At 29.9% G+C, this 26,837-nt stretch overlaps 1 protein-coding gene across 5 annotated transcripts in view; it reads right to left on the bottom strand.

Annotated features, from left to right (window-relative positions):
* The window catches only part of LOC145327982 (uncharacterized), a 41,016-nt gene extending 14,452 nt beyond the window's left edge, over positions 1 to 26,564 (bottom strand). For 2 of the 5 annotated variants that reach the window (XM_080171505.1, XM_080171508.1), the window contains exons 1-6: positions 26,488 to 26,564; positions 14,363 to 14,431; positions 10,593 to 10,679; positions 9,288 to 9,318; positions 8,235 to 8,291; positions 7,078 to 7,116 (exon numbers count right to left, since the gene is read on the bottom strand). In XM_080171505.1, the coding sequence (XP_080027631.1) occupies positions 7,078 to 7,116; positions 8,235 to 8,291; positions 9,288 to 9,318; positions 10,593 to 10,679; positions 14,363 to 14,424 (276 nt within the window). In that variant the 5' untranslated portion in view covers positions 14,425 to 14,431; positions 26,488 to 26,564. Of the gene's footprint in view, positions 1 to 7,077; positions 7,117 to 8,234; positions 8,292 to 9,287; positions 9,319 to 10,574; positions 10,680 to 14,362; positions 14,432 to 26,487 lie in introns of all 5 variants that reach the window. The other 3 variants (XM_080171504.1, XM_080171506.1, XM_080171507.1) reach the window with 3 other exon arrangements.
* Positions 26,565 to 26,837: the final 273 nt, after the last annotated feature.

Genomic DNA, 26,837 nt, shown 5'->3' with positions numbered 1-26,837 from the left:
ACTTTCCAACTAAATACACACTTGGTCATATTTGCCCTTTTCATTTTCTCACATTTTCACATTCATATTTATTATGTACATACACATATATTTGTAAATATTTTAGAGCTAAACATTTTGTAATAGATAAATTCATAACTTAAATTCAGAACAAAATATCCCATAAAAGTTTTTAGAAACTTTTCTCATTGTATTATACAAACTATACTCACTTCCCTTAATAAGTTTAGTCAATAAAGGAATTTTAAGTTTGGGGGTGAAAATCAATTTGTCATGCTAAGCACAATTTCTAGCCCATACATGGGGCTTTGACTTTGCAGGGCAATTATTGACATTTATCTAATCTAACATAATCTATCAAAAGCTACTGTGAAAATATGATGAAATCTGCTACTTTGTTTTCTTTCCATAGTACACATTTTCTGATAATTTTGTTCATAATCTTTGACTGTCCTTTTTTACCATCTACAAGTACATCAACAGCTACTAAAATCTAACATATTTATATGAATATATGTCCATGTTTGAGCATGTGTCTGTGACTTCATCACTGGTAGACTGCTGGGTAAAGTGTGTACTTGATTGATTATGGGGAATTCTTTATCCCATCTATAGGTATTACATATTTTTTCTTTACCTGGAATCTTTATAATTATGTCTTTCACATGTTTAAAAGCAAAGCTTTTCTATAATTATGGTCCGTCTGTCCGTCCGTACATACACCAGTCCCTCCTTAACAGTTAGCTCTTTTCATTAATTCAAATATGTTAGAATTTTCTTATCAATTTAAAACTTGATGATTCCTATAACAACTTAGAAAGCGTAGTAACTCTATAATCTTTACCAGAAAGTACATTTGCCCATTGTTATTAGCAAAACATCTCTATAACTAATATCCTTTAACAGTACCATGAATTTGAGCAGTTTTGCAACAAATTTACTTACAATTTTCTTTGAACTTATCAATTCAGTTCTGACACTCTACAAGAGTTAATGTTTGTCTGTCATACCGTATCAGAGCTTTGCTTTTATGGATGTTGTCATCCATGTTAGAATGTATTTATAGATTGGGCAAACATCAAAAAAGTTTTATAAAACATATGTGTTACCCAGCAAAAGTAAAAAAGGTTGAAACTTATCCTGTATACTTTCAGTAGATTGGGTATATTTTTTGTGTTATTTTATTGTTTCTTTTCCACCACAACTTAAAAAATATGAATAATTTTTATGCCATTTGACCTCTATTCACATATTATAATCTGTTATTGAAAAACTTATGGTGTAAAAAAAACTTTTTCAATAATTACAGTACAATTCAAAAGTTTATTTTGGTTTGTATATTTGTATAAATAACATTATGAATAAAAATATAAAAAAAAGATTGTTTTGAGTTTGAAGTATTTTTATGAATCAGATGATCACATGTCTAATCTAGAATCAGATGTGTGTGCTGTGATAAATAAAAATCAGTTTAGCAAGTTGAGAGAATTAAGTATACTTGAACATCAGGAAACAGCTTGTCAATGAATGCTCAATCTCTCCCTCTATTGTACACAATGTGCCACCACTTATCATTGGCACATGTTTAGAAGTATGAAAACTTTACCAAACTTGTCACTAATCACAGATTATTAACTATGAATGACCCAGAAAGAAAGGGACAATAGGCTGTTTATTACACTAGTACCCAAAGTTTTATAATAATGTTTCTGATTGGTTAGTTTTTAAGTTTAGTGTTTAAACGTTTCAACCACTTTGAATATACAGAAGGGGTAATTTGTGCATCATCATTGGGAATGTACATGAATTTATCAGCCATTTTCTTATCCCTGTGTATGACTCCTGGCAATTTATTCCAACATTCCAATGAATAATAGTATGACTGATATATTCACATTTTATTTATAAATTTCCAACATTCAAGAAAAAATTATATTTAAACTACTCTTTTTTGCATATATGTAGAAAGTAAACATTCAGAATGTTCCAAAACAAATTACTGTACTTCAGTAAATATTTTAATAGTTTCACATTTATTTTAGAAAAAAAATATTTTGAATTAAATTTTTGAATAAAAACAATGTATATATTATACCTGTGATCTTAAACCAGATTTTCATGATCTCTAATAAAGTGAAACTCACAGTTGGCCAAAATAACAATACCACCCATCCACCGCATTTACCCAATTCACTCCCCTCCTTGTGGATGTTAGTAACCTAACTTTTTTCCCTGTAATAATTTCTAATATCTAGAATAATTTGTTGAATACACTGTGTGTTTGAATGATTAATCTTTTAAACTAAATTTTGATGTCTGCAAGGTGCTACTTGAATAAAATTTACATAAACTTTCAAAACTTTTTCAAACTTTTCTTTCCAAGTGAGTGCAAGTAAATTTATTTAAACCAGTTGCAAAAATTAGAATTAGAAAGATTTTAAAGCAAAATTATTTTTAAAAAAACTTTTAAAAAGGGTTGAGTAAAGCTTTAGACATGTAATAATATTGCAACATTTTGCCTGAAAGGTTTATTTTGTTGATGAAATGTTTTGTTAAAATTACTCAGCTAATGATATACCTGTATCATCATGACCCAAATAAATTTGATATACCCAGGGAGGGAGGGGATATTGGGCTGTTTATTGCACTTATCCACAATGTTATATAATAACGTTTTTCTTATTCATTGGCTCAATAACTTTGGGGACTTTCAATGAATTTTGATTGGTTTGTTAATTAAGTAACAACTAATTGTTTTCTACAGGTGATTTTGTGTATTAACATTGGGGATGTACAACAATTCATCAGCGATTGTCTTATCCTTTAAGATCTCTGTTACCTCTTCAGTGAAAAGAAACAAGATTACAAGAGTAAAAAAGGAAAATAAATGGACTTTATTAACTAGAAAAACAAATATGGACAAAGTCAGGATCTAGAGGGATAAGACAATGGCCAATAAATTGATGTGTATCTCCAATAATGATTCACAAAATTACCCTTTCTGTAGATTAAAATCTGTGGTTAGAATATAAAATAAAAACACTGACCTTAATTAACCAATTAAAATTCACCAAAGTCCCTAAAGTTTTTAAGCCAACAAATAAGGAAACATTATTATAAAACTTTGGGGACTAGTGTAATAAACAGCCAATTGTCCCCTCTCTCTCCCTGGGACAAAGTACACAAACAGTGTACTCTACTCAGCTTCTTCATTCAGGAAAAAAAACATTATTATTTATTTATTGACATTACACTTCAGGTAAAAAAAGAGGAATTTTTAGGAGCTATGTAATAATAGTGCAAAAAATGTTAATAGATGTACTAAGAAGGAATTATGTTATATATAATAAATTGTATATTTCATAAGTGTATATAAGGGGAAAATAAAGAAATATGTTTAAACATTCTTAAATCATAAATTTTGTTTCTATTAAATTCTGAAATCTAAAAACAATCAGAAAAATTCACAATAATTTTTTTTTGGATTTGGTTTGAAAACACAAAAAAATTAAGATTGATTAAATAAAAAATCTAATCCCAAAATTTAAAAGCAAAAACTGTTTAAAATTTATTTAAGGTTGTATTTTTTGTTAAATGTATAAACTTTAATGTTGGTATAAATTAATAAAAATGAGGTAAAACTTACACCATATATACAATTATTATTTTGCAATTTCTGCATAAAGATGAATGCATAAATGAGATTTTTTCAATATGGAAAGTACATTCTTAGTTATGCATTAAAGTTAAACTTTCAAATGAGTTGCAACATACTGAAACAAGGACAATTCAGTTATAAGAAGCATAATATTAGGTATAAAAACAAGAAGCGTAATATTAGATATAAAAACACTAATGTTTTATAAATTATATGCAGATATCATGACAAGGGAAAATTTATGTCAATTTAGGTTTCAATCATTGATTAACTCCTTTATACTTTAGGTGGGGAGGGGAATTTTGGATTACTTTAGCCCCTTGCAGATTTATAACACTGTATATTGTATTACCTTACAGTATAATATCAAAATATATTTTACTATTAGTAAAGTCCATTATATAAAATATATTTAAAAAATGTAGTTACAGATCTAAATATATAGTTGCTGTACCTTTTTATACATTTAAAATTCAATTGCAAGTATCAAATGTGTATTTAACAAACTAATTTGTAGTTTATATTTGTTTTTATCAGTATTTAAAATCAAACAAACTATTTTAGGCTAGTTCTTTTACGAGCAAACAATAATAAAAATACTAAATTTAGAAGAAACTTGCTATATCTTTAATAACCTAACCTTTTTTAACCTTCTTAAGAATGGATTTTATAATGCTTAATTTTTTCAAAATTCAGCAAAAATATAATTATATTTCATATTTCTTAAAAAGATGTAAATTTTAGTTTAATGTCTTAAATTTCTATGTTTTACAATTCATAAGAGCATTTCTTTTGAATAGAAAAGATAAAGAAATGTCTAACTTCACTTTGAACATTGTCTAATATATACTCTAACTTATTTTCATAAATTCTTTTTATATTCTGTTAAAGTTTCTTTTTTGAGACTTCAGCAAAAAGTTATTTATAGTGCAATGAATTGTATTACAAAATATTATGTTTCATAAATAACATTTTAGAATCTATATACATTAGTTTTTTTATAGAAAAAGTAAGGATTATAAATAAACTAGTATTTGCAGGTGAGTTTTCCTTTCAGTTAGAAATTATAATAGATTATAAAAAAAAATATTATAGAATGTCCTTTTTTAATGATAAACATTCAAAGGGGACCATAAACAAAACAATATTCACCTTTCTCTAAAACTTAATTACTAATATCTTTCATTTGTAACTTATTGAAGGGAGATTTAAAGATGATTGGGGCCGGGGTAATTGGGTTTTAAAAAGAACATAAATTGAAACATTTTGAATGATGTAGGTACACACATGCACAGCATTAAATAGATAGTTTTCAGGAGAGAAATCATGAACTAAACTATAGATTTATTTAAAATATATGATAAAATTATCTATTGTTGAAGCAACTAATATTTTTGAATACAATATTTGCAATTTGTGAACAATATTTAAATTTATTTAGGATTATTGTTGATTGTTCAAAGATGCAAAATACTCAAATTTAATGAAAGGTTTAGGAAACATTTAGATTTGTTAATTTAAAATTACAAATAATTAGTTAAATGATGGCTTGATCATTATAAATTTCTTTTCTTTTGGTAACAATTGTTTATTAGATTTTGTATACCTTTTTAAATTCAATAACCGTTAAACCTTTAAAAAATTAAAAACTATTGGTTAATAACTTAATAGGTAAGATTTGTCCCATAATTTGAAATTATCAATTCAGGATTACATATATCTGTAAATATATTTCTAGGGTACAGTTATTTATTCGTTGGTATATAATGACTAATCATATCCTAAATACAAGAGGGCATAATTTCCACATAAGAATTTAGGAAGATTAATTATATGTACAAAATATATTTTAGGTTATAATGTTCTTTGTATTTGCATTTTATACATTTATATCCAGGAAGGGAGAGGACAATAAAAGAACAATATATGTATAATGGCAAAATTTGGGTAGTAAAATTATTTCTATGTACAAAATATAATTTTTTAAGGTCCTTATTAAGGTAGTTTTTACATTTATACCCAGGTAGGGAGTAGGACAATGGAAGATATTTTAATCCACATCCAATTTTCTCACAAATACAGTGTGTTTTTTTTATGAGAACTCTTTTGAAAGCAATTTTACCCCACTTATAGTTATCAGAATTTAATGATCAATGGCTTATTTTCTTCGTTTTTTAATGCAATTAATAGAACAGCAAAAAAATATTTCAGTTTTATTTAAAAAGTACAGTAAAATCTAAAATTCAAAACTTAGGTGTCAACATTTAAAAATGGTTTTAGCGCATTTTTCTTATGCTCAAATATTCAACCTTTTGCAAGAATAGCTGCTAAACACTTTAAAGTTGAGATATAGAGCTAGAAATGTATACAGATACTATTTGGGACATGTACTAGAACATATCAAAGTTTGAAGGTCATATCTCAACCAGGGAGGGAGTACTGGCCCCCCAAAGTTGACTACAGAAAATCCAATTTTTTTCTTGCAAAAGGTAAAAGATTTAGGCATAAGAAAAATGCGCTAAAACCATATTTAGATGTTGACACCTAAGTTTTGAATTTTAGATTTTACTGTACTTTTTAAATAAAAACTAAAATATTTTTTTAGTGTTCTATTAATTGCATTAAAAAACGAAGAAAATAAGCCATTAATCATTAAATTCTGATAACTATAAGTGGGGTAAAATTGCTTTCAAAAAAGTTCTCATAAAAAAACACACTGTATATTTGAACAGATAAATTGGATGTAGGATTATTTCTATGTACATTACTATTTTAAGTTATAATGGTCTCAGGATATTTGTTTGTAGTGCATATGAAAGGGAGGGGACAATTGATGATATAATAATCTACATCCCAATTTTCTCACAAATTTGTTAGGATCGGTTAATTGGGTGTAAGATTATTTCTATTTCTATATTTGTTGATATTTGTTGTGCTTTATAGAGGGGGAGGAGACAATTGATGATATAATAATCAAAATCCCAATTTTCTCACAAATTTGTTAGAATAGGTTAATTGGAAGTAAGATTATTTCTATGTACATTACTACTTTAAGTTATTATGGTCTTAGGATGTTTGGGGTGCTTTATGGAGGGAGGAAACAATTAATGATATAATAAACTTTCATTGTCCCTCTAGGAGCAGAACATTAAAGTTAAATAATAGAGGGGAAAGGGGTGAAATAACTATATGTTCACGGGTTGGGGACCCTGTGCCGACAACTGGGTCTTTGAATATCAGCAAATAGAGTCGGAAATAGCAATGTCGCTACACATGAGCAGAACGAAATTTGCTAGCAGACTACAAAAGTCCCAACCACTGGATCCAGATAGTTGTCTGGGTTGTACATCTATACTCTACAAAATGGGGAGAAGATTTATTAATCATCCATTGTCCTATCCCTGTATAAATGATTATACCTGCTCCTCGATTTCATAATCAAGTTCATCCTGTTCCAACTTTACACAAAAATATTCTTATTTAATTTTTTTAGTGTTTTGGCGGTTTATCTCAAAGTGTCTAGTCGAGCATTAAAACCCCTTCCCTTTCTTTCATATATAAAAAATAAACGGGGGCTACTTTTTATTAGGTAATTTAGTCTTTGTTAAATTTGGCACTGCATGGAGAAAAAAAATATGTTTTAAAATATGGGGGAATGGTTTCAGTGCTCGGTAGGCACTTTGAATGAAAGCACCAAAATTTTTGAGTCTTCTTTAACAAAAATGAATAAGATCAAAATGAAAAAAAAATTATGATGTTGAATTATAAACAAAATGTAATAAAAATAGATTTAAATAAGTCTGTACAAAATTGATTTTACAAAATATACATAAAAAAAGATTAATATAAGACATTATGAAAAAATAGAAACATTATAAAAAAAATTTAGTGAAGATACTCTTAAATTCATTTTGTCACTCCGTCCGTCAGTTAGTCCATAACGCTATAGGCGAAAATAAAAAAAAATATAAGGTTAAACCACCTCGAGGTGAACTTCAAAGTATGGCTGAGATCCAGTTTCAGTTCAAATAATATTAATAGGTTTCGAAGTCATACTGGAATAGTTATTTCTTTCATCGTATTATAAACCGCTTTCCGATTGTACATTTCTATATTCGTAGAAAGCAGTTTATAATACGATGCTAGACATAGTTTTTTCGTATTGATGAGAACCGGTTCCTGTCCATCGGATTCGAATGAATACGAGAAATTTATTTCCTCGGGTGTTATTTAGGATACACGACCGATTTGTTGGTGAAGATTCCTAATAGTGCTATTAGTATCTAGTACGTAGTTTTCTTGGTGTCTGGCATAACACATAATATAATTATTAAAAGAGATAAAATACTTTTCAGTCAAAAAATATACTCTTCAAATCCCTTTGTCAGTATTACTATCCATGTTTTTTTAGTCCTTTGCTACTTATGGATGTTATCATCCTTGTTTTTCTCTCTATTATATTAAAATTAGAAGATAAGAAAGATTTTCTCCAATTGCCTAACAAAACAAAACAATAGATAGATAGATACAAAAGGAGATAGATAGATAGATAAAAAGAAGATAGATAGATAATGACCTGATCTGAAACTTCGTCTTCGCCATTAGGAACTGAAAACCTTCGTTCATATGTCACCTAAATTGATATATAATTACTTCGATGTTGCACCAGATTTTTATGTACTCTGATAAAGTCATACTTTGAGCTGGCTAAAATAACGATCTCAACTTTATCGAAAAAAAATCAAATTTATCTTATAGAGAAAAATAGTAAATCAAATAGCGAAAACTGAGATCTAAAATTTACGTCACCCTACCAACCTGACGCATGACGGCATAATACCGGGAGAAATAACATTATTTTGTCCACTATCATAACCCCCCTACAAACATTTGAAACTCTTAATATTCCCCCTAGAAAAAAAAGCTTGGACGGCTCTATTTTTGAATATAGATTTGTTTTTCAAATTCATATTTTATGTCTTTAAATAAAAATGATTTAGAAGATTAATTTTTCGCATCGTATCATAGACAGATTTCCGCGGATATTAAAATAACACATATAATAGGGGTAGTTTGGATTATGCTCAGAAAACAACAACAATTACCTTTACATTTTCGATTTATTTTAAGGGTTTAATAGGAGAAAAAGTACCTGTAGTTTTTAAATAAAATTTTAAAAAAGAATGACAACATCTTTAAGTGGCAAAGCACCAAAATTCCTGGAAGGACAAACAGCAAAGTGGAACCTAGTAATAGTGTCTGACTGATTATGACGTATACAAAAATTAGCCAATGAGAGGCCAGTATACACTGTAATTGACCATGGTAAATTTATAGTGGCCTCTTATTGGCTAATTTTTTTTACGTCATAATCAGAGTCAGACACTTTTACTAGGTTCGGCAAAGTAATACAAGAAAATGCTCAGTGAACATAAAAAAGGAAAGTTGATGGAATAATCAGAGGTCTAGCTTTTATAGCAGCTAACTGAATCACATTTCACCCATAGTGTTACAGACTGACTAACGGACTAAAAGACTGACTAACGAACTTACGGACGGAAAGACTGACGTACTGGCTAACGGACTGACAGACGGACAAACAAAGTGAATTATAACTAATGTTACTTACCGGGGAGCCTTGATCTCCTTCTTCAAAACATCTAAAAAAAATAATCTTAAATTAATTACAAATATTGTCAATAAATCACTGAATATGAAATTGCCATTCGATGCCTTTACTTCATAAAGGCAAAACTGCATTCAAAAAAGTAAAATTTAAAAATTATCTTTGTTTATTACATTTCAGTATTCTAACTTTTCTTGAAAATATTTGTAAGATTTGGGAAAAGTTATAAGTATTTTACAAACAATTTTCCCAAAAATTTTGAAATATATTCTCTGATTTATAGTCTTAACTCTTAGGAACCTTTTTGTAACATTAATTTGGCTTTACAAATTATCAGCGTTCTAACTTTTCCACAAATTATTTTAATCTTCATAATATGGTAATTTTGTTTATTGTAGTTGGGGATGTTCAACTATCTTTCGTTCATAGACAAATCATTAAGTTTTTCCTTCATAAAAATTTAACAATAGAGCCTGATTAAGAGTATAGAAAGATAATAGATAATCTAAATCAAAAGAAATTATCGTCATAATATTTTGCTTTAATATTTATTAATATTTAATCATCCCTTTTTAAAACGAAGATTTTCTATAGGAATTTTTTTCTTAATTTAGACATGTTTTAATTGTCCTATCGATTTCAAACTACTCATTTTTGTAATAATGATTCCTTGGACATTAAGGTACAATAAGTGAGGCATTTCTTTAAAAGAAATATGACCTTTGAAACAGATATGACATTTGAAAAAAATATGAACTTTAAAAGGAGAATTATTTGAACTGACCTATGAATCAAAAAACCTTTGAAAAAATATAACCTTTGAACGAAAATTTACCTATAAAACAAAAATGACCTTTTAAACAAATATGACCTTTAAAGGACAATATTTGCACTGACCTATGAAACATATATGACCTTCGAAACAGATATGACCTTTGAATGAAATATGAACTTTAAAAGGAGAATTATTTGAACTGACCTATGAATCAAAAAAACCTTTGAAAAAAATATAACCTTTGAACGAAAATTTACCTATAAAACAAAAATGACCTTTTAAACAAATATGACCTTTAAAGGATAATATTTGCACTGACCTATGAAACATATATGACCTTCGAAACTAATATGACCTTTGAAAGAAATATGAACTTTAAAAGGAGAGTTATTTGAACTGACCTATGAATCAAAAACCGTTGACAAAAATATAACCTTTGAACGAAAATTTACCTCTACAACAAAAATAACCTTTTAAACAAATATGACCTTTAACAGGGTAATATTTGCACTGACCTATGAAACATATATGACCTTTTGGTGAGGATAGAAATGAATTTTGGTGGCCGAACATCTGGATCCTCTTTTTGGTCACTGTCGCTGCTAGCATTACTGTTTCTCCTAAAGTAAAAATTGCATTTAAAAAGCCAAAAAAAACTTTTGGGTATTTTTTTTAAACATAATATTTTCGGGTAATTTTTTTTTTTTTTTGATTGTATTAAAGATAATGTTTATTAAAAATTGTTGTTTTCAATTGTTCTCTTTTATTAATCTCATTGGTTAAATTAAAAACTTTTTGGGCTTTTAAAATCCTAATTGGTATGTACAAACCAGCAATTTTCATATATTTTCACCATCTAATCTAAAGAATAAGTATTCGATCTTATTCAAGACTTATTCTTTGACTCATTTATTGAATTTAAATTAGATAACTCCGAACTTGCACTGCTTAAACTTTCAAACCCTAAACTTTTATCATTAGAAGAAAAATTTAAATAAATGAGGGAGGGGGGAGATTGTAGATTGATCTATTCATCCATGACAACTCTAACAAATCTATCATCATTAAAATCGTTATATCATTACTTGGATGTTGCACCAAATTAACATGTACTCTAACAAAGTAATACTCTTAGCTAGCTATAATAACGAATCCCCCATCCAACCTCTTTTCCCCATTCCTTCCCATCCTACTGGATGAACGAACTGACCAATGAACAATTAAGCTCATTGGCAACCTCAATATTTCCCTGTCCATATATCCACTTATATCCTACATCCATTATCATTAAAGTTAATTGAAGTTTTTCATGATGTTGAGTGTCCGGAACTAATTATCCACTAATCCATCTTAAACCCACGGATCCAAAGGGATAAGACAATGGACGATAAAATGATATCACATCTCAATGACACGATGAAGAAAATTAACCCATATGTAGATTAAAATTATAGTTTGAAATTGCCTAATCGAACCAATCAATCAAGCTTTTCAAAGAATATTTTAGGCTATGTTTTAAAACTTTGATTAATTTACAGTCCAATGTCCCCTCCTCCCTCCCTCCCTCCCTGCTATTAATCTATCTTAAGCCACTAAATCAAATGGTTTCTATTAACTTCTACAGAAAGTGCACATGTCCATATTAACTTTTCGTTCTTTAAATTAATTTAATAGGAAGGATGTGTAGTTGGAGAGAGGTTGTTGTGCTCAATGCTCGACAAGGTACTTTGTGTGAGAGTGCTCAAAATTGATTATATTCTAAATACAGTGTGTTTTTTTATGAGAACTTTTTTGAAAGCAATTTTACCCCACTTATAGTTATCAGAATTTAATGATTAATGGCTTATTTTCTTCGTTGCAATTAATAGAACAATAAAAAAAATATTTCAGTTTTTTTTTTAAAAAGTACAGTAAAATCTAAAATTCCAAACTTAGGTGTCAACATCTAAAAATGGTTTTAGCGCATTTTTCTTATGCTCAAATATTCAACATTTTGCAAGAATGGCTGCTAAACACTTCAAAGTTGAGATATAGAGCTAAAAATGTATACAGATACTATTAGGGACATGTACTAGATCATATCAAAGTTTGAAGTTCATATCTCAACCAGGGAGGGAGTACTGGCCCTCCAAAGTCGACTACAGAAAATCCAATTTTTTCTTGCAAAGGGTAGAAGATTTAGGCATAAGGAAAATGTGCTAAAACCATTTTTATATGTTGACACCTAAGTTTTGAATTTTAGATTTTACTATATTTTTAAAATAAAAACTGAAATATTTTTTTGGTGTTTTATTAATTGCATTAAAAAACGAAGAAAATAAGCCATTAATCTTTAAATTCTGATAACTATAAGTGGGGTAAAATTGCTTTCAAAAAAGTTCTCATAAAAAAAACCCACTGTATTAAAGATTACTGCAGAATACAATTATTTAACTTATGCGTCTGGTCAAAAAGTTTAGGCAAAACTTAAACACAGATAAACAGGGTTCGACAGCCGTCGATTATAGTGCCTATACAAAATGACGACATACAATACATATAACCAATGATAGGCCAGTATACATTTTATTATTCGTCGAAATCAACAATTTCAAAAATCAGCGAGAAATCGAAACCTGGCCAAAATATGCAAATCCCTTTTTAAAAAAAATTAATGTATCCAAAAAAGTTTTGGTTTGAGGCTTAGTCACAGATGACGCGAAGCTGTCGAGCCTTGCATAGAAATTGCCTGAATAGAATCTATCTATCTATCTATCTATCTATCTGTCTATTTATCTATCTATCTATCTATGTATCTATCTATCTATCTATCTATCTATCTATCTATCTATCTATCTATCTATCTATCTATCTATCTATCTATCTATCTATCTATCTATCTATCTATCTATCTATATATCTATCTATCTATCTATCTATCTATCTATCTATCTATCTATCTATCTATTTATCTAAAAACAGGTCATATGGAGTATTAAGAACTTGTTATTGTAATAAACATAAAAATAAAGAACAAAAACTTTAGTCAAGTTACAAAACTTCTAGGTTATAATACAGGGATCTAAAGGGATAGGACAATAATCAATAAAATGGCGTATATCCCTAATGATGAAACATAAAATTACCCCTTTTAAAGATTACATTTTGTCGTTGAAATGTTTCGACACACATTATGAACCAACAAATCACGAAAAAGAAAACGTTATTATAAAACTTTTGGGACTAATTGTAATAAACATCCCATTGCCCCCTTCATCTATGGTTAAAATCCTTAGTACAAATGATTAGACCACATAACCCCCCTCCACTTTCACTACGGGAAACTTTAACCATTTGGAATATTGTTAAGAGTAATCCAATGCCTTTTCTTATATAAAAGTAACTTGATGTATGTCTGTTGTATTTCTGTTTGTGTGTCTGTATCACAAGATTTCGTTAATTTGGTGGACCAATATGATTCTCCTGTTCAGTAAAGCCTCGTAATGGCTCAGCGAAGGCTTTGGGCCATTTTTTAGCTACAACCACCCTCCCAAGAAAAAGCGCACTCGGAAGAAGTAACTCATTCTACCCAAAAATAAGTATTAGTAGTCTAAAATGAACCTAAGGACCCACTACGATAAGGGGGAATTATCCAAAAAATTGTAGAGGAAGAAACATATTTTGATGTTGAACAATTTCTACTTTAATTTAATACTAGCGGCTACGCCCCTAGAGGTCTCTAGGGGCACTTGAGGAGGGGGAGTCAAATTTGATAACTAATTTCTTATTTTTTTTTGGTTCCCCCCCCCCATCATTTTTTATTTTAGTTAAAAAAATTTTTTTTTTTTTGGGGGGGTATTTTTCAGTTTTAGCGGTGTCCCATCCCCCAAGAAAATGGTTATAAACCTTCACGGGACCTATGAGAAGCTACCCTGTTAAGGAGAACCCGATCGGTTCAGCGGTTAGTAAGATCCTTCGGTACAGACACACAGACAAACATCCTGTTACTTTAGTATAAGGATAAGTACATACACAGAAATATCAGGGAGGGAGGAACATTGGGCTGTTTATTACACTAGTCCCGTAAGTTTTGTATTAATCGTTTCGAATACGTTGGCTTAATAACTTTTAGGACTTTTTATTATTTTGGATTGTTTGGTTCATTAAGTTAAGTGCCCAAACGTTTCGACTATTAATAGTAATCTAAAGAAAAGGGAATTTCGTGTATCATCATTGCGAATGTACATCAATTTATCAGCCATTGTCTTATCCTTTTAGATCCCTGACGATTCCTGTAACAATTGGCATAATTTTAATTTCTTACCTGGAACTTGAAAAAAGTGTGGACAATGAAGTTTTTATATTTTTCATCTTTTCGTTCACCATCTCCTTCCTACAAATAAATGAAAAATTAGTTTTTAGGCAGGTTTTAGGAACCCAGTAAAAGTGTCGAACTATTACGTCAGAAAAAAATAACAATTAACCAATGATAGACCGCTATATATTTTACCATTGATCAATTACAGCGAACACTGGCTTCTCATTGGTTAATTGTTATTTTTTTCTGACGTCATAGTTCGACACTTTTACGTGGTTCAGGTTTTAGGCTATTTAGTAGGTGGTTTGTTAACCTACAAAAGATATGTACACCGCTGAAATTCATTGTCATGAACTGTTTAAGAATTAAAACAATAGAGGGGGAGTGGGTTAAATAACTGTGGATACGAGGACCCAGTGCCGCCTTTAAATTAGATCTTTGAAAATCAACCAATAGTATCGGTAATATTAACACAGCCAAGTCGTAGAAAGCAATTTGCTGGCCGACGAAAAAGGCCCTCAATTGGGGGATCCAGGTAGTTGTCTCGTTATATTATAGATTCATTGTTTAAGACAAAAGTTGCACATTGATCATAAATTATCATGGTATCAAATTGTTTAATTATAAACATGTTCTCTAGTTTGTTGGCTTAAAACCTTAAAACTTCTCAATGTATAAGTACATATAATCTATAGATATTTGACCAGAAAATGAATAATAAATTGATCTACATCCCCAATTATAATAAACATAACTATCTATTCTATAGATTAAAATTATTGGTTGAAAAGTTTGGACACTGCTAGTATGATCCCAACCAAATCAGATTTTATACAAGTTTTTTCTTAAGAATGGGAATGGGCTACGTGTTTCCTAAACTTTGGGTACCAGTATAATTTTACAGCCCAATGCCCCCTTCTCACTCCATTCCTGAAATTGACAGGAAAAAAGCAATCAATGGGCTGTTTATTACACTAGTCCCCAAAATTTTATTATAACGTTCATCAACTTGAGTATCTAAATGTTTTAACCGTTAATAGTAATCTACAAAAAGGATAATTTTGTGTAACATTATTTGGGATGCAAATCAATTTATCTGCCATTGTCTTATCCCTTTAGATCCCTGGAATGTTGAGGTACTTGTGTAAATGTGTAATGGATATAAAAATAAATGATTCCAATTTCCTTTCCCCCCAATTTATCTGCCACCATTTGTTAACATCTCATTTGTTGTCAGGAAGGGAGGGGCCATTGGCCTGTTTATATACACTAGTCCTCAAAGTTTTATAATAATGATTTCTTATTCATTGACTTTTATTGAATTATGATTGGTGGGTTGATTAAGTTATGTGTCCAAACTTTTCAACCACTAATTGTAATCTGTACTATACATTTATCAGTCACTGGTCAATCTTATCCTTTTAGGTCCCTGATTTATTTTGAAAGTTTTCATTTAGCCGTAACTGAACCAATGACACTTTATAATACGCAGGGATATAAAGACAATGGCTGATAAATTGATGTCCATTCCCAATGATAATACACAAGTTTATTTCTTCTGTAGATTACTATTAGTAGTTGAAACGTTTAGACACTCAACTCAATAAACCAAACGATCAAAATCTAATAAAAGTCCCCAAAATTGATATAGCTAACAAATAAGAAAAGTTATAATGAGACTTTGGGGACTAGTGTAATAAACAGCCCAATGTCACTTTCCTCCCTGATTTTTTGTGATGATTTCCCTTTAACCGTTACTGAACCAATGCCACTCTAGAATACTGGATGTTTATCAGTATGTCCGTACGTCTGTCTTTCCGTTTGCTAATTGTGACTATTTCAGGATGGGAGGGCATATTGTGCCGTTTATTACATTAGTCCCTAAAGTTTTATAATAAAGTTTTCTTATTTGTTAGCTTAACAACTTTGGGGACTTTTATTCAACTTTAATTGGTTGTTTAATTAAGTATGGACCGATAAGTTCTCCTTTACCTTAAAGCTTCTCATAGCTCTAGGGAAGGTTTAAGACTATTTAAGTAAAGGGTTTCAATAGCAGTAAAAGGGTTATTGCTAAATATAAATTGTTTTTAGCCAGAACGACAAATTGTCTCAAATAAGAATTGATGTTATTAGATTAGACATTGAAAGTTTTTGTTTTTGGTAATTTTTTATGTTCCATTATGGCTTCGAATCTGATTAATATCCGCTGGATTAAAAACGGTTCTAATTCATTCTGAAAAAGCTTTTCCTTTACAGTGTAGCTTATAATAGAGTCATGGAAGGTTTATGGCTTTTTTGGGGGAGGATAACCCAAACATCTCAAGAGAAATTGTAGAAAGAAAAAATAACAACCCCTATTAGCATTTTGTTTTACTTTTTAATGTGAAAGGCCTTTTAAGAACCCATACAGGCATCAAGGGGCGTAGCCGTTAGTATTAAATATAATGATGGATTTATTATTATTTGGATCTTACACCAGATTATCATGTACTCTAATAAAGTTAAACTTGTAGCTGGCTAAAAAAATTCCTTATTTCACCTTCAATACCATATCCCCTCCACTCCTAACGTAGGAACAAACTGACCAATACATAATGTCAATGTTAGCAACCTCAATTACTTCAATTTGTTCCCTGTCATAATATCCTATTCCTCATATATTGAATATCCAATAATATTGTAAGACTTTGCTTTACCAGAGAGAGAGAGAGAGGGGACAATGGGCTGCTTATTACACTAGTCCCCAAAGTTTTAAAATAACTTTTTCTTTTTTCCTGTCTTAACAACTTTGAGGACTTTTAATAAATTGTGATTGGTTGGTTTATTATACAAACGTTTCAATCAATAATTGTAATCTACAGAAGTTGTGATTCTGTGTATCATCATTGGGTATGTACATCAATTCTTTGACCAGTGTCTTATCCCTTTAGATCCCTTTATTAATATAGTAAGGCTGTGCTTTATACCAACTCAAACATTATGGAAAGTTTGGACTGTTTAATCTGGAAGTATATTGTTTAATCTTAAGTGGTAATATTGTTAATCATCATTGGGTATGTACATCAATTTAACATGATTTCTAAAGTTCTTTGAAAGTATATTATTACAGTAGAGTTTATGTTTAAGAATTCAGAATGGATGAATACCCCACCCCCAAACCCATACATTATGTCTTTACCATTCACCCGCCCCCCCTCTCCCAATAAAACTATAAACCCACCAATTTTTTTTTTTAAATTTTCACTTTTAATTTTCTAATTAGATAAAACCAGCCGATTATTATTACTAATGTTTAATGAATATTGTCTTATAATGATGAACTCCAATTTAGTTTCCGAAAGTGTACCTAGCGTCCGCGTCCTATCTCGAAATTTGCTATTAGCTAAAAAAGCTTCAAACTTCCAAAAAAAATTAAAATTTTAAACATTAAAATTTTGAATGTATAATGTATAAATTGCTTTGTTTTCACAAATTTCCGGAGTAGCTGAAAAAAGGGTCTGCAATAATTGGGTTATCTGCTGTACACTTTAGGAAACTAGTGCTAGAATAGGAAATCCATTTGGAGTTCATCCTTATAATATACATGGATTTCACGGGATAAGACAATGGCCGATAAATTGATGTACATTCCCACATGATGATAAACAAAAATTACCCGTTTAGCAAATTAAGATTTTTGGTTGAAATGTTTGAACTTAATGACCCAACCGATAGAAATTTACTAAATTCCAAAAGTTGTTAATCCAGCGAATAAGAAAACATTATTATAAAACTTTAGGGACTAGTGTAATAAACAGCCCATTGTACCCTCTCTTTTTGACAATATCCCTTGCATTTATTGATTTTTTATGGGTAAAAAGAAACAGATATAAATAGTTATTTCTCGCATCGGCGAAGTCACCGGCTAAAAAAATTTATTTTAATCTTATGATTGTACATTTCTATATTCGTAGAAAGCTGGATATAATACGATGCTAGACATAGTTTTTTCGTATGGATGAGAACCGGTTCCTATCCACCGGATTCGAATGAATACGAGAAAAAATATTTTTTGGTGCATTGGGCTTTCTGCACTAAATATACATATTAAAAAGGATAAAACCATACATTTATACACAGAAAAAAATATTAATGAAAAAAGTTATTTTACTCAATACATTCACCCTACTTTTGAAGTTAGAATTGAGCTTGTTTTAAATGGACAAACAAACTTTCTTGTAACGTTTGACAAGGACAATTACAACATGTCTAAATAATACATGTTGTAAAAATCATAAGGCAAAGTTTGAAATTGATAGAACAATTATAACATGTATAATGAAAGAAAAAGCTATCTGTTTCGGACAAACGTACGAACTCTGTAAAAAAAAATGGTAGTAATATGCTATTAACCCTTAACGGTCGGGGGGGGGGCGTTGAACGCCCCCCCATCCGGTTTTTTCTATCTCATTTTCTGTGTGTGAAAGATAAAGAGCCCAAACTGCTTGACTTTTTATGTATGGGTATGACACATAACTGAGAGTTGGAATTTTTTGAATATCTCCATCCTGGCGGGCACAGGATGCCAGCAAACCTGGCAAGGTCATCCAGGTAAAGAGCTAAAATATTTTTTTGACTAAAACAAAGCATTTTATCATACCAAAATACTAAAAAATCCTCTAGTAGTACATCCTTATATGAAATACAGGTGTTCAAGTCACTTTCAGGTTCCAGGTATGATCCTGCAGGTCCTGATCCTCCAGGTCTCCAGAAATCTTTAAAAGGTTCCTGTGGCCGCAATTTTTGACTTAGATACTTCAAATTTTAAACTTAAGCTTTTCTGACATGTCTACATAACGTATTAAAATTTCACGAAGATCCGCCGCCGTTTTCCCGCCGACCGCCGACTGCGGCGGCTGGCAGCTGCCAAGTACAGCTGCGGCCGCTGAAATTTATATTTTGATATTACAAATGTAAAATTTACATAAAGATAAACATTTTCTGGAAAAAAAATTTTCTTCTAGCTTCAAAAATAAGAAAATTACAGCCGTTTGAAATTTTTAAGTAAAAAAAGACCTAAAAACAAAGGTTGTTAAATAAAAGGGTGAAGGAAGCGAAAATTGACTTAGACTTATAAAAGGTCGGAAATTCATTATCAAACAGGGGACTTGCACAAAAAAATTTAGCCCTCTAGCTCTAATAGGAACTGAGATAATAAGGGGGGGCGTTGAACGCCCCCCCCCCCGACCGATTAAGGTGCGGCTAGGGGCCCGACTGTAAAGGGTTAAGGAAAAACAACCATCCTCAAAATATAAAGTAGCTTCGCTTAAAAAAATTATTTATCACAGATAAAAGAAAGGAAATAATTGAAAACATTCATGATTTAGTCGTCTATCTTGAATAGCAGTTGAGAAAATCTCATTTTCCAACAAAGCGTAACGGACTGAATAACTGACGAACAGACAGACAAAGTAGGTTATAGAGTAGCTTTGCCACTAAAAAAATGTATTTATCACAAATAAAAGAAAGGAAATAGAAAAAAATATATGATTCATTGAAAACATTTAGGATTAAGTCGGAAATACAGAGAAAAGGCAGGAATCTAAAGGGATAAGACAATAACTGATAAATTGATGTACATCCCATTGATGATACACAAAATGACCCATTCTGTAGATTAAAATTAGTGATTGAAATGTTTGGACACTCAACTTATTGAACCAAACAATTAAAATTTAATAAAAGTCCCCAATGTTGCTGAGCCCACGAATTAGAAAACATTATTTAAAACTTTGTTTGTCTGTCTATTGTTATTTACAAATGTTATTTAATTTTTCAAGAAAAACAAAGTTTTAAAAACATAAAAGCAGCTACGCCCCTAGCAACTATGTTCTTAGTATATTAAATGGTAAACTGGTGGAAGTAAAATAATAAGACTAGAAAACTATATAGTAATTTTTTTTAACAAATAAAATGAAGAAATCAATCGGTTCAATAGCTAAATAGAAATCATACGCTTAAGAAAAAAAAACCTTACTACTATATACACAAGATAAAAAATATTAGAATTTCTCCTATTCTCGACTAGATCCATTATTTCTCTACTAAATTATTATAATATGTGATAAGAATAACTAGAAATAAAAGCTAAAAACATTTTTTTTGTCTTCATTTTTTACTTTTGTGTACTTTATATCTAATTTTAGGCATTTTTTTCCATAAAAAAAATATGCAACTGTAATTTGCACTGGTACCCAAAGTTTTATAACCACAAACACTTTGGGTGCCCTAATGTAATTTGATTGGTTGGTTCAATTCATTATTGTTCTACCCTTTCAATTAATAATTTTAATCTGCAGAAGGGGTATATCATGTTTATTAATCCATATTGTCTTATCCTTGATTTTATATATCTAATATGACATACCACTTTAGACTTAAAGACTTAAATTTAAACATAACTGAAGCTTCCCTAAATAGATATCTTAAACAACCTATCTCTCTATCTATCTCTCTTTATATCTATACTAGCAGCTACGTCCCAAGAGGCCTCTAGTGGCACTTTAAATGTATTTTTGTATTTAAAATATGTCTATGTTGCGTTTGACGTTTATGTTAGCGTTGAACTCTCTTTCTAAAATCGAGAACGTAAAAAAAATTTCGATTTTTTGTGATTTTTCTTGAAAGGGTGGTGGTACCCTCCCCCAAAATAGTTAAAAACCTTCCCAGGACATATGAGAATCTACACTGTTAAGGAGAACCCGATCGGTTCAGCCGTTAGCGAGATCCTTTGGTACAGACAAACAAACAGACAAACATCCTGTTAATTCAGTATAAGGATATCTCTCTCTATATATATCTATCTCTTTATCTATCTGTCTTTCTCTTTATATATCTCTCTATTTATATATCTATCTAGCTATCTATCTTGCAATCTATCCATCTATAACACTCTCAAGAAATATCTAATCTAAATCTGATTTTGAGTCAATATTTATAAATATCTTTTTCTCAAAAATAAACTTGTCTAAAAATAAACAAATGACTTGATTCACATGAATGAATTTTAAGGGATCTTAAGGGATAAGACAATGAACGATAAATTGATAGAAAAATCAATCAAATATAAAGGTTTTTGAGCCAATGAATAAGATAACATGGTACTTAAACTTTAGGTACTAGTGTAATTTACAGTCCAATGTCCCCTTCCTCCCTGATAAATTTCAAGGGAATATAAACATGATGATCAAATAAACAGGAACAATTTTGTCCACAAGTATCCAGTGAGTAGGTGATATTGAACTGTAAATCATAATGATACCAAATGTTTTTTAACTTATTCAGTACGTAATTCACTTTGACCGTTGGTCTGTCGTTTATCCTTCAAAAGACGATTATCTATAATTTATCTTAAATTTTCTCTCTTTCTTTCTTACTAACTATGGTCCCTTAACATATGCACTACATATAACTCACTTTGTCCATTTGTCCCTCCATAATTCATATATGTACTTCGCTACTTCGCTTGTTATTTCTAGGGAGGTAGGGGACATTGGGCTGTATATTACACATGACGCCATAGTTTTATGAAATAGTTACATACTTAGGGGACTTGAATTTGGATTGGTTGGTTCATAAATCACTAATTATATATTGTAATCTACAGAAAGGGCTAATTTTCTCTATCAACATTGAGGATGTGCATTAATTTATCGGTCATTGTCTTATCCCTTTAGATCCCTTATGATTTCTCTTACATTCTTAAATTGTTTTTCCTATCTTCTAAATCTAATAAAGATATTTTTTTAAAGGCAATATAATAATATTTTCTTAAAATATCAAACATTTCATACTTTTTATAGAAAGTTTTCATCTAACATGCATTTTATCACTTTATTAGGATACTAGAAGCTGCGCCCTTAGCCTCTATGGGCTCTGTAATTAAGGATGTTAGAATGAGATCTATCTATCTATCTATCTATCTGTCTATCTGTCTATCTGTCTATCTGTCTATCTGTCTATCTGTCTATCTGTCTATCTGTCTATCTGTCTATCTGTCTATCTGTCTATCTGTCTATCTGTCTATCTGTCTATCTGTCTATCTGTCTATCTGTCTATCTGTCTATCTTTCTATCTGTCTATCTGTCTATCTGTCTATCTGTCTATCTGTCTATCTGTCTATCTGTCTATCTGTCTATCTATCTATCTATCTATCTATCTATCTATCTATCTATCTATCTATCTATCTATCTATATATCTGTCTATCTATCTATCTATCTATCTATCTATCTATCTATCTATCTATCTATCTATCTATCTATCTATCTATCTATCTATCTATCTATCTATCTATCTATCTATCTATCTATCTATCTATGAAGCTGTCAGTCTGTATTTGCAAAACTGTTTGTTTACATTATATATATGCTGTGAGAATGATTTGATTGATTTTCTGCTTCAGAAGTCCAGGACATGACAGAGATTTTCAGGGATAAGACAATGGAAGATTAATTGATATACATCCCCAATGATGATACACAAAAATTACCCCTTCTGTATATTACAATTAATGGTTAAAACTTTTGGACACTCAACTTAATGAACCAATGAATCAAAATTTTATAATATAGAAAGAAAACTACCTGCAAATGAGGGCATTTTTAAAAAGTGTTTGTTTATTTAAACTCGTATGTAATATATTTATCCTCTACTTTACACCTACAACAAACACACCAAATCTTTAGACACACTTAAGTATTTCACCTCAACTTCATCTCACCTGTAAAATCTACAGGAGGGTATTGATAATTTTTTTATGTAAAAAAAAGAAGGACCCCGAGGATAATAATCTCTTGTGATTCTTAACTTTAACAATATGAATTAAGCCTGTTTTTCATAAGGTGACGTTTAGACCCACAAGATAAAGTTACCTCATCCAATAGAGGGTCAGTATACAACCTTAACAATATTCTTGAGGTGGAGCTTTTGGTGGTCTGCCCATTAAAACATTTTGTAGTTTTTTTTAACAGGCCACACTTATTTATCCCTCCTTAACAATTTTAAGTTCAGCTGTGTATTCGTTATACACAATTTAATCAGAATGTATTTAGGATTAGTGTTGACCTATTATTTTTATCGTAAATATTTTATTTTACTTCTCAATGACAACTATTTTTCTTTCTGAGACTTACTGAACTTTATTTTTTTATTGCTGTATAAATGGGATATATTTTGAGTAGAGATTGTGTTGAATTAGTTTTGACTTAATTTAAATGTACACTTTTTTATGTTAAACGGCATTTTTTCTTTCCCTTTGTTTTACATATGCTTTACAATTAAGTTACACTTTTTAAGAGAATATATTGGATTAGTCTTCATACAATATTGTTATAATAACTCTTATAATTCAGATGTAAACTTTTTATGTATATAATTAAGACAAATAAAGAATCAAATAATAATAGTAAAAAAAAAAAAAAAAAAAAAAAAAAAAAAAAAAAAATTTTTAATAATTTGATTAATTTTCTGCTTCAGAAGTCCAGGACATGACAGTCAGGAATATCAAGGGATAAGACAATGGATGATTAATTGATATACATCCCCAATGATGATACACAAAAATTACCCCTTCTGTATATTACAATGAATGGTTGAAACTTTTGGACACTCAACTTAATGAACCAATGAATAAAAATTTGAGAATGATTTGTAGATGATCAGTAGAGTATACTTATTCGATTGAAAACCAATCAAAATTTTTTTTTAAATCTTTACTTTGGAGATTTAATGCATTTTGATTGGTTGGTTTATTTAGTTGAGTGTCAAAACGTTTCAACCACTTAATGTAGGTGGTGTATCATCATTAGTTGTGTACATCAAGTTATTGGCCATTATCTTGTCCCTTTGGATCCCTGATTCAAACATCACCTTATCTTTTACACAATAGCAAAATTATTAAAATAGATTACAAATAAAACTACAGAATAATCTACAGAAGGTTAGTCTTGTGTATCATCATTAGAGATGTACATCAATTTATCTGCCATTGTCTTATCCCTTTAAATCCCTATAAGCCTATCACTATGATTGATTTTAACTTTGTTATGGAGGCAAAGTGTAAACTTGTCAAATAATAAATCAATTTATGAATTTTTGAAAACAAAAATAGTACAGTTAACTACAATCTTTAACTCTATTAATCTATCTATAAACCTATCTACATTTCTATCTATCTATCCATCTATTCAATATTTTAACTTTTTTATGATAGTAAAGTGTAAACTTGTCAAATAATAAATCAATTTATAAATTATTGAATACAAAAATAGTATAGTTAGCTACAATCTAAATATATACATCTATATTTAACTCTATTAATCTATCATTCTATCTATCTATCTATCTATTCATCTATCCATAATTTTTTACTTTGTAATGAAAGTTAAGTGTAAACTTGTCAAATGATAAATCAATTTATACATTTTTGAGTACAAAAATAGTACAGTTAGCTATAATGTAATAATTATACATCTATCTATCTAAACCTATTTATATATCTATCCATACTAGCGACAACGCCTCTAAAGGCCTTTAGGGGCGTCAGAGGGAAGGGAAACGGAGTAGGCACTCCGCTTTACATTTTTAAAAAAGAAGTAAAAAAATGGGAGAAGGACTTTTTCTAGTTGCGATTCCTCTTAATAAATCTCAAAATAGTTATAAACCTCCCCTGGATCTATGAAAATATATTCTATTGCTTTTATCTAAATATGAATATTGTTCTTGATAAAAATACTTTGGCCGTAGGAATTAATTCTAGAAAAGCCTGAACATTATATCTTTATCAGGAATCTTAGGGGATAAGACAATACCAGAAAAATTTTTAAACATCCCCAATAATATTAAACAAAAGTATCCCTGTCAAAGTTTGGTTATATAGTTTGACACTGCTTGTTTGAACCAACCAATCAAGATTTATTGAATATCTAGAAATTTTAGGTTTATAAAACTTTATTTATAGTGAACAGTCCAATGTCCTTTCCCTCCTAAAAAAAAGTCGGCGCTCTATAATCGATTATTATTAATTGGATGTTACACCAGATTTTTTTGTACTCTGATAAAGTAATACTCGCAGCTGGCTAAAATAGCGACAACCCTTTACCTCATCCAATACTTTCATATTGAATGAACGACCTGACCAATAAATAAGGTTCCATATGAGCAAGTTAAATTGTCGAAAAATTTTCATCTGTAAATAAATCCACGTTTATCCTATATCCATTCGCTGTATAGAGAGATTTGTTTATTTATCATATGCAGTTTGACTTAAGAGTGGCGTTTGATTCAAAATAAACACTTATTTTTCTGCAGGGAGGGAGGGGACATTGGGCTGTTTATTACACTAGTCCTCCAGTTTTATAATAATGTTTTCTTATTAGTTGGTTTGACATTTTTGCGGACTTTATATAAATTTGACTGGTTGATTTATTAAGATGAGTGTCCAAACGATTTAATCACAATTAGAAACCAACAGAAGGGGTAATTTTGTTTATCCATGATTGTGATTGTAAATCATTTTTTTGGCCATTACCTTATCCCTTTAGATCCCTGTATTTTTACTAGAGACATACTGCATCGATTCACTCATACGTATTTTTCACGTTTTTTTAGTAGTGAAGCTACTCTATAATTCAAATTTGTCTGTCCGTCCGTCAGTCATTCTGTTAATTGATCATTGCATTTTTCTCGTCTGCTATTTATGATAGAACTTTGTGCCCTTTTAATGGACATCTTCTAAATAATGTATATTATCCGTTTGTCTGTTTTTTTATTTATTGACTTAAATTTATATGTTTATAATTTCAATGTTGTCATCTTTTATTAATTTTCTTGAGTCAATAAAACTAAAAAGATTATTTTGTTATTAGTAAATAATCTAAGTGCTGCGCCCCTAGCATCTGAAGACTCTGAACTGAAAAGGATTAGGAAATAGACTGAAAAATAGCCTAAAACCATCCCAAGGCTAAAATCTAACAATAAAATACCTGAAAAACATTCCGGTACCCAGCTGAAATTCCCTAAATTATTTGTTATTGAAATCTTAAGCTTCAGACAAAAAACCTTTACTACTTTATACATATATATGATGACTTACCTTTTGAATTGAGTTATATGTTCTTCTTTGGAAACAAGACTTGATAGGAATTAACTGTAGGTTATCATTTTTATTCTGAAATTATATTTTTTTATTATAGATTTTCAATATGAAAATATTAACTTTTATCTTTGAAAAGTGTATAGAAATTATCATTTTTTTATAAGGGACATGAATATGGATAATACGTCATTGTACATCCCCAATTATGATAAACAAAATTTTCCCTTCTGTAGATTTAAATTTAGGTGGAAACTTTTGACACTGCCATAGTCAACAAAAAAAGGGTAAGTTGGCGTTAAGACTTTAATCTACAGTGTAATTTACATAGTCCCTTCCTATCTTATTTA

Source organism: Acartia tonsa, chromosome 9, assembly GCF_053477335.1.
Source record: "Acartia tonsa isolate MP-2025a chromosome 9, ASM5347733v1, whole genome shotgun sequence".
NCBI classification, from domain to species: Eukaryota; Metazoa; Arthropoda; class Copepoda; order Calanoida; family Acartiidae; genus Acartia; species Acartia tonsa.
Note: the sequence above shows the minus strand (reverse complement) of the source record. Positions and strands in the feature narration are given on the sequence as shown.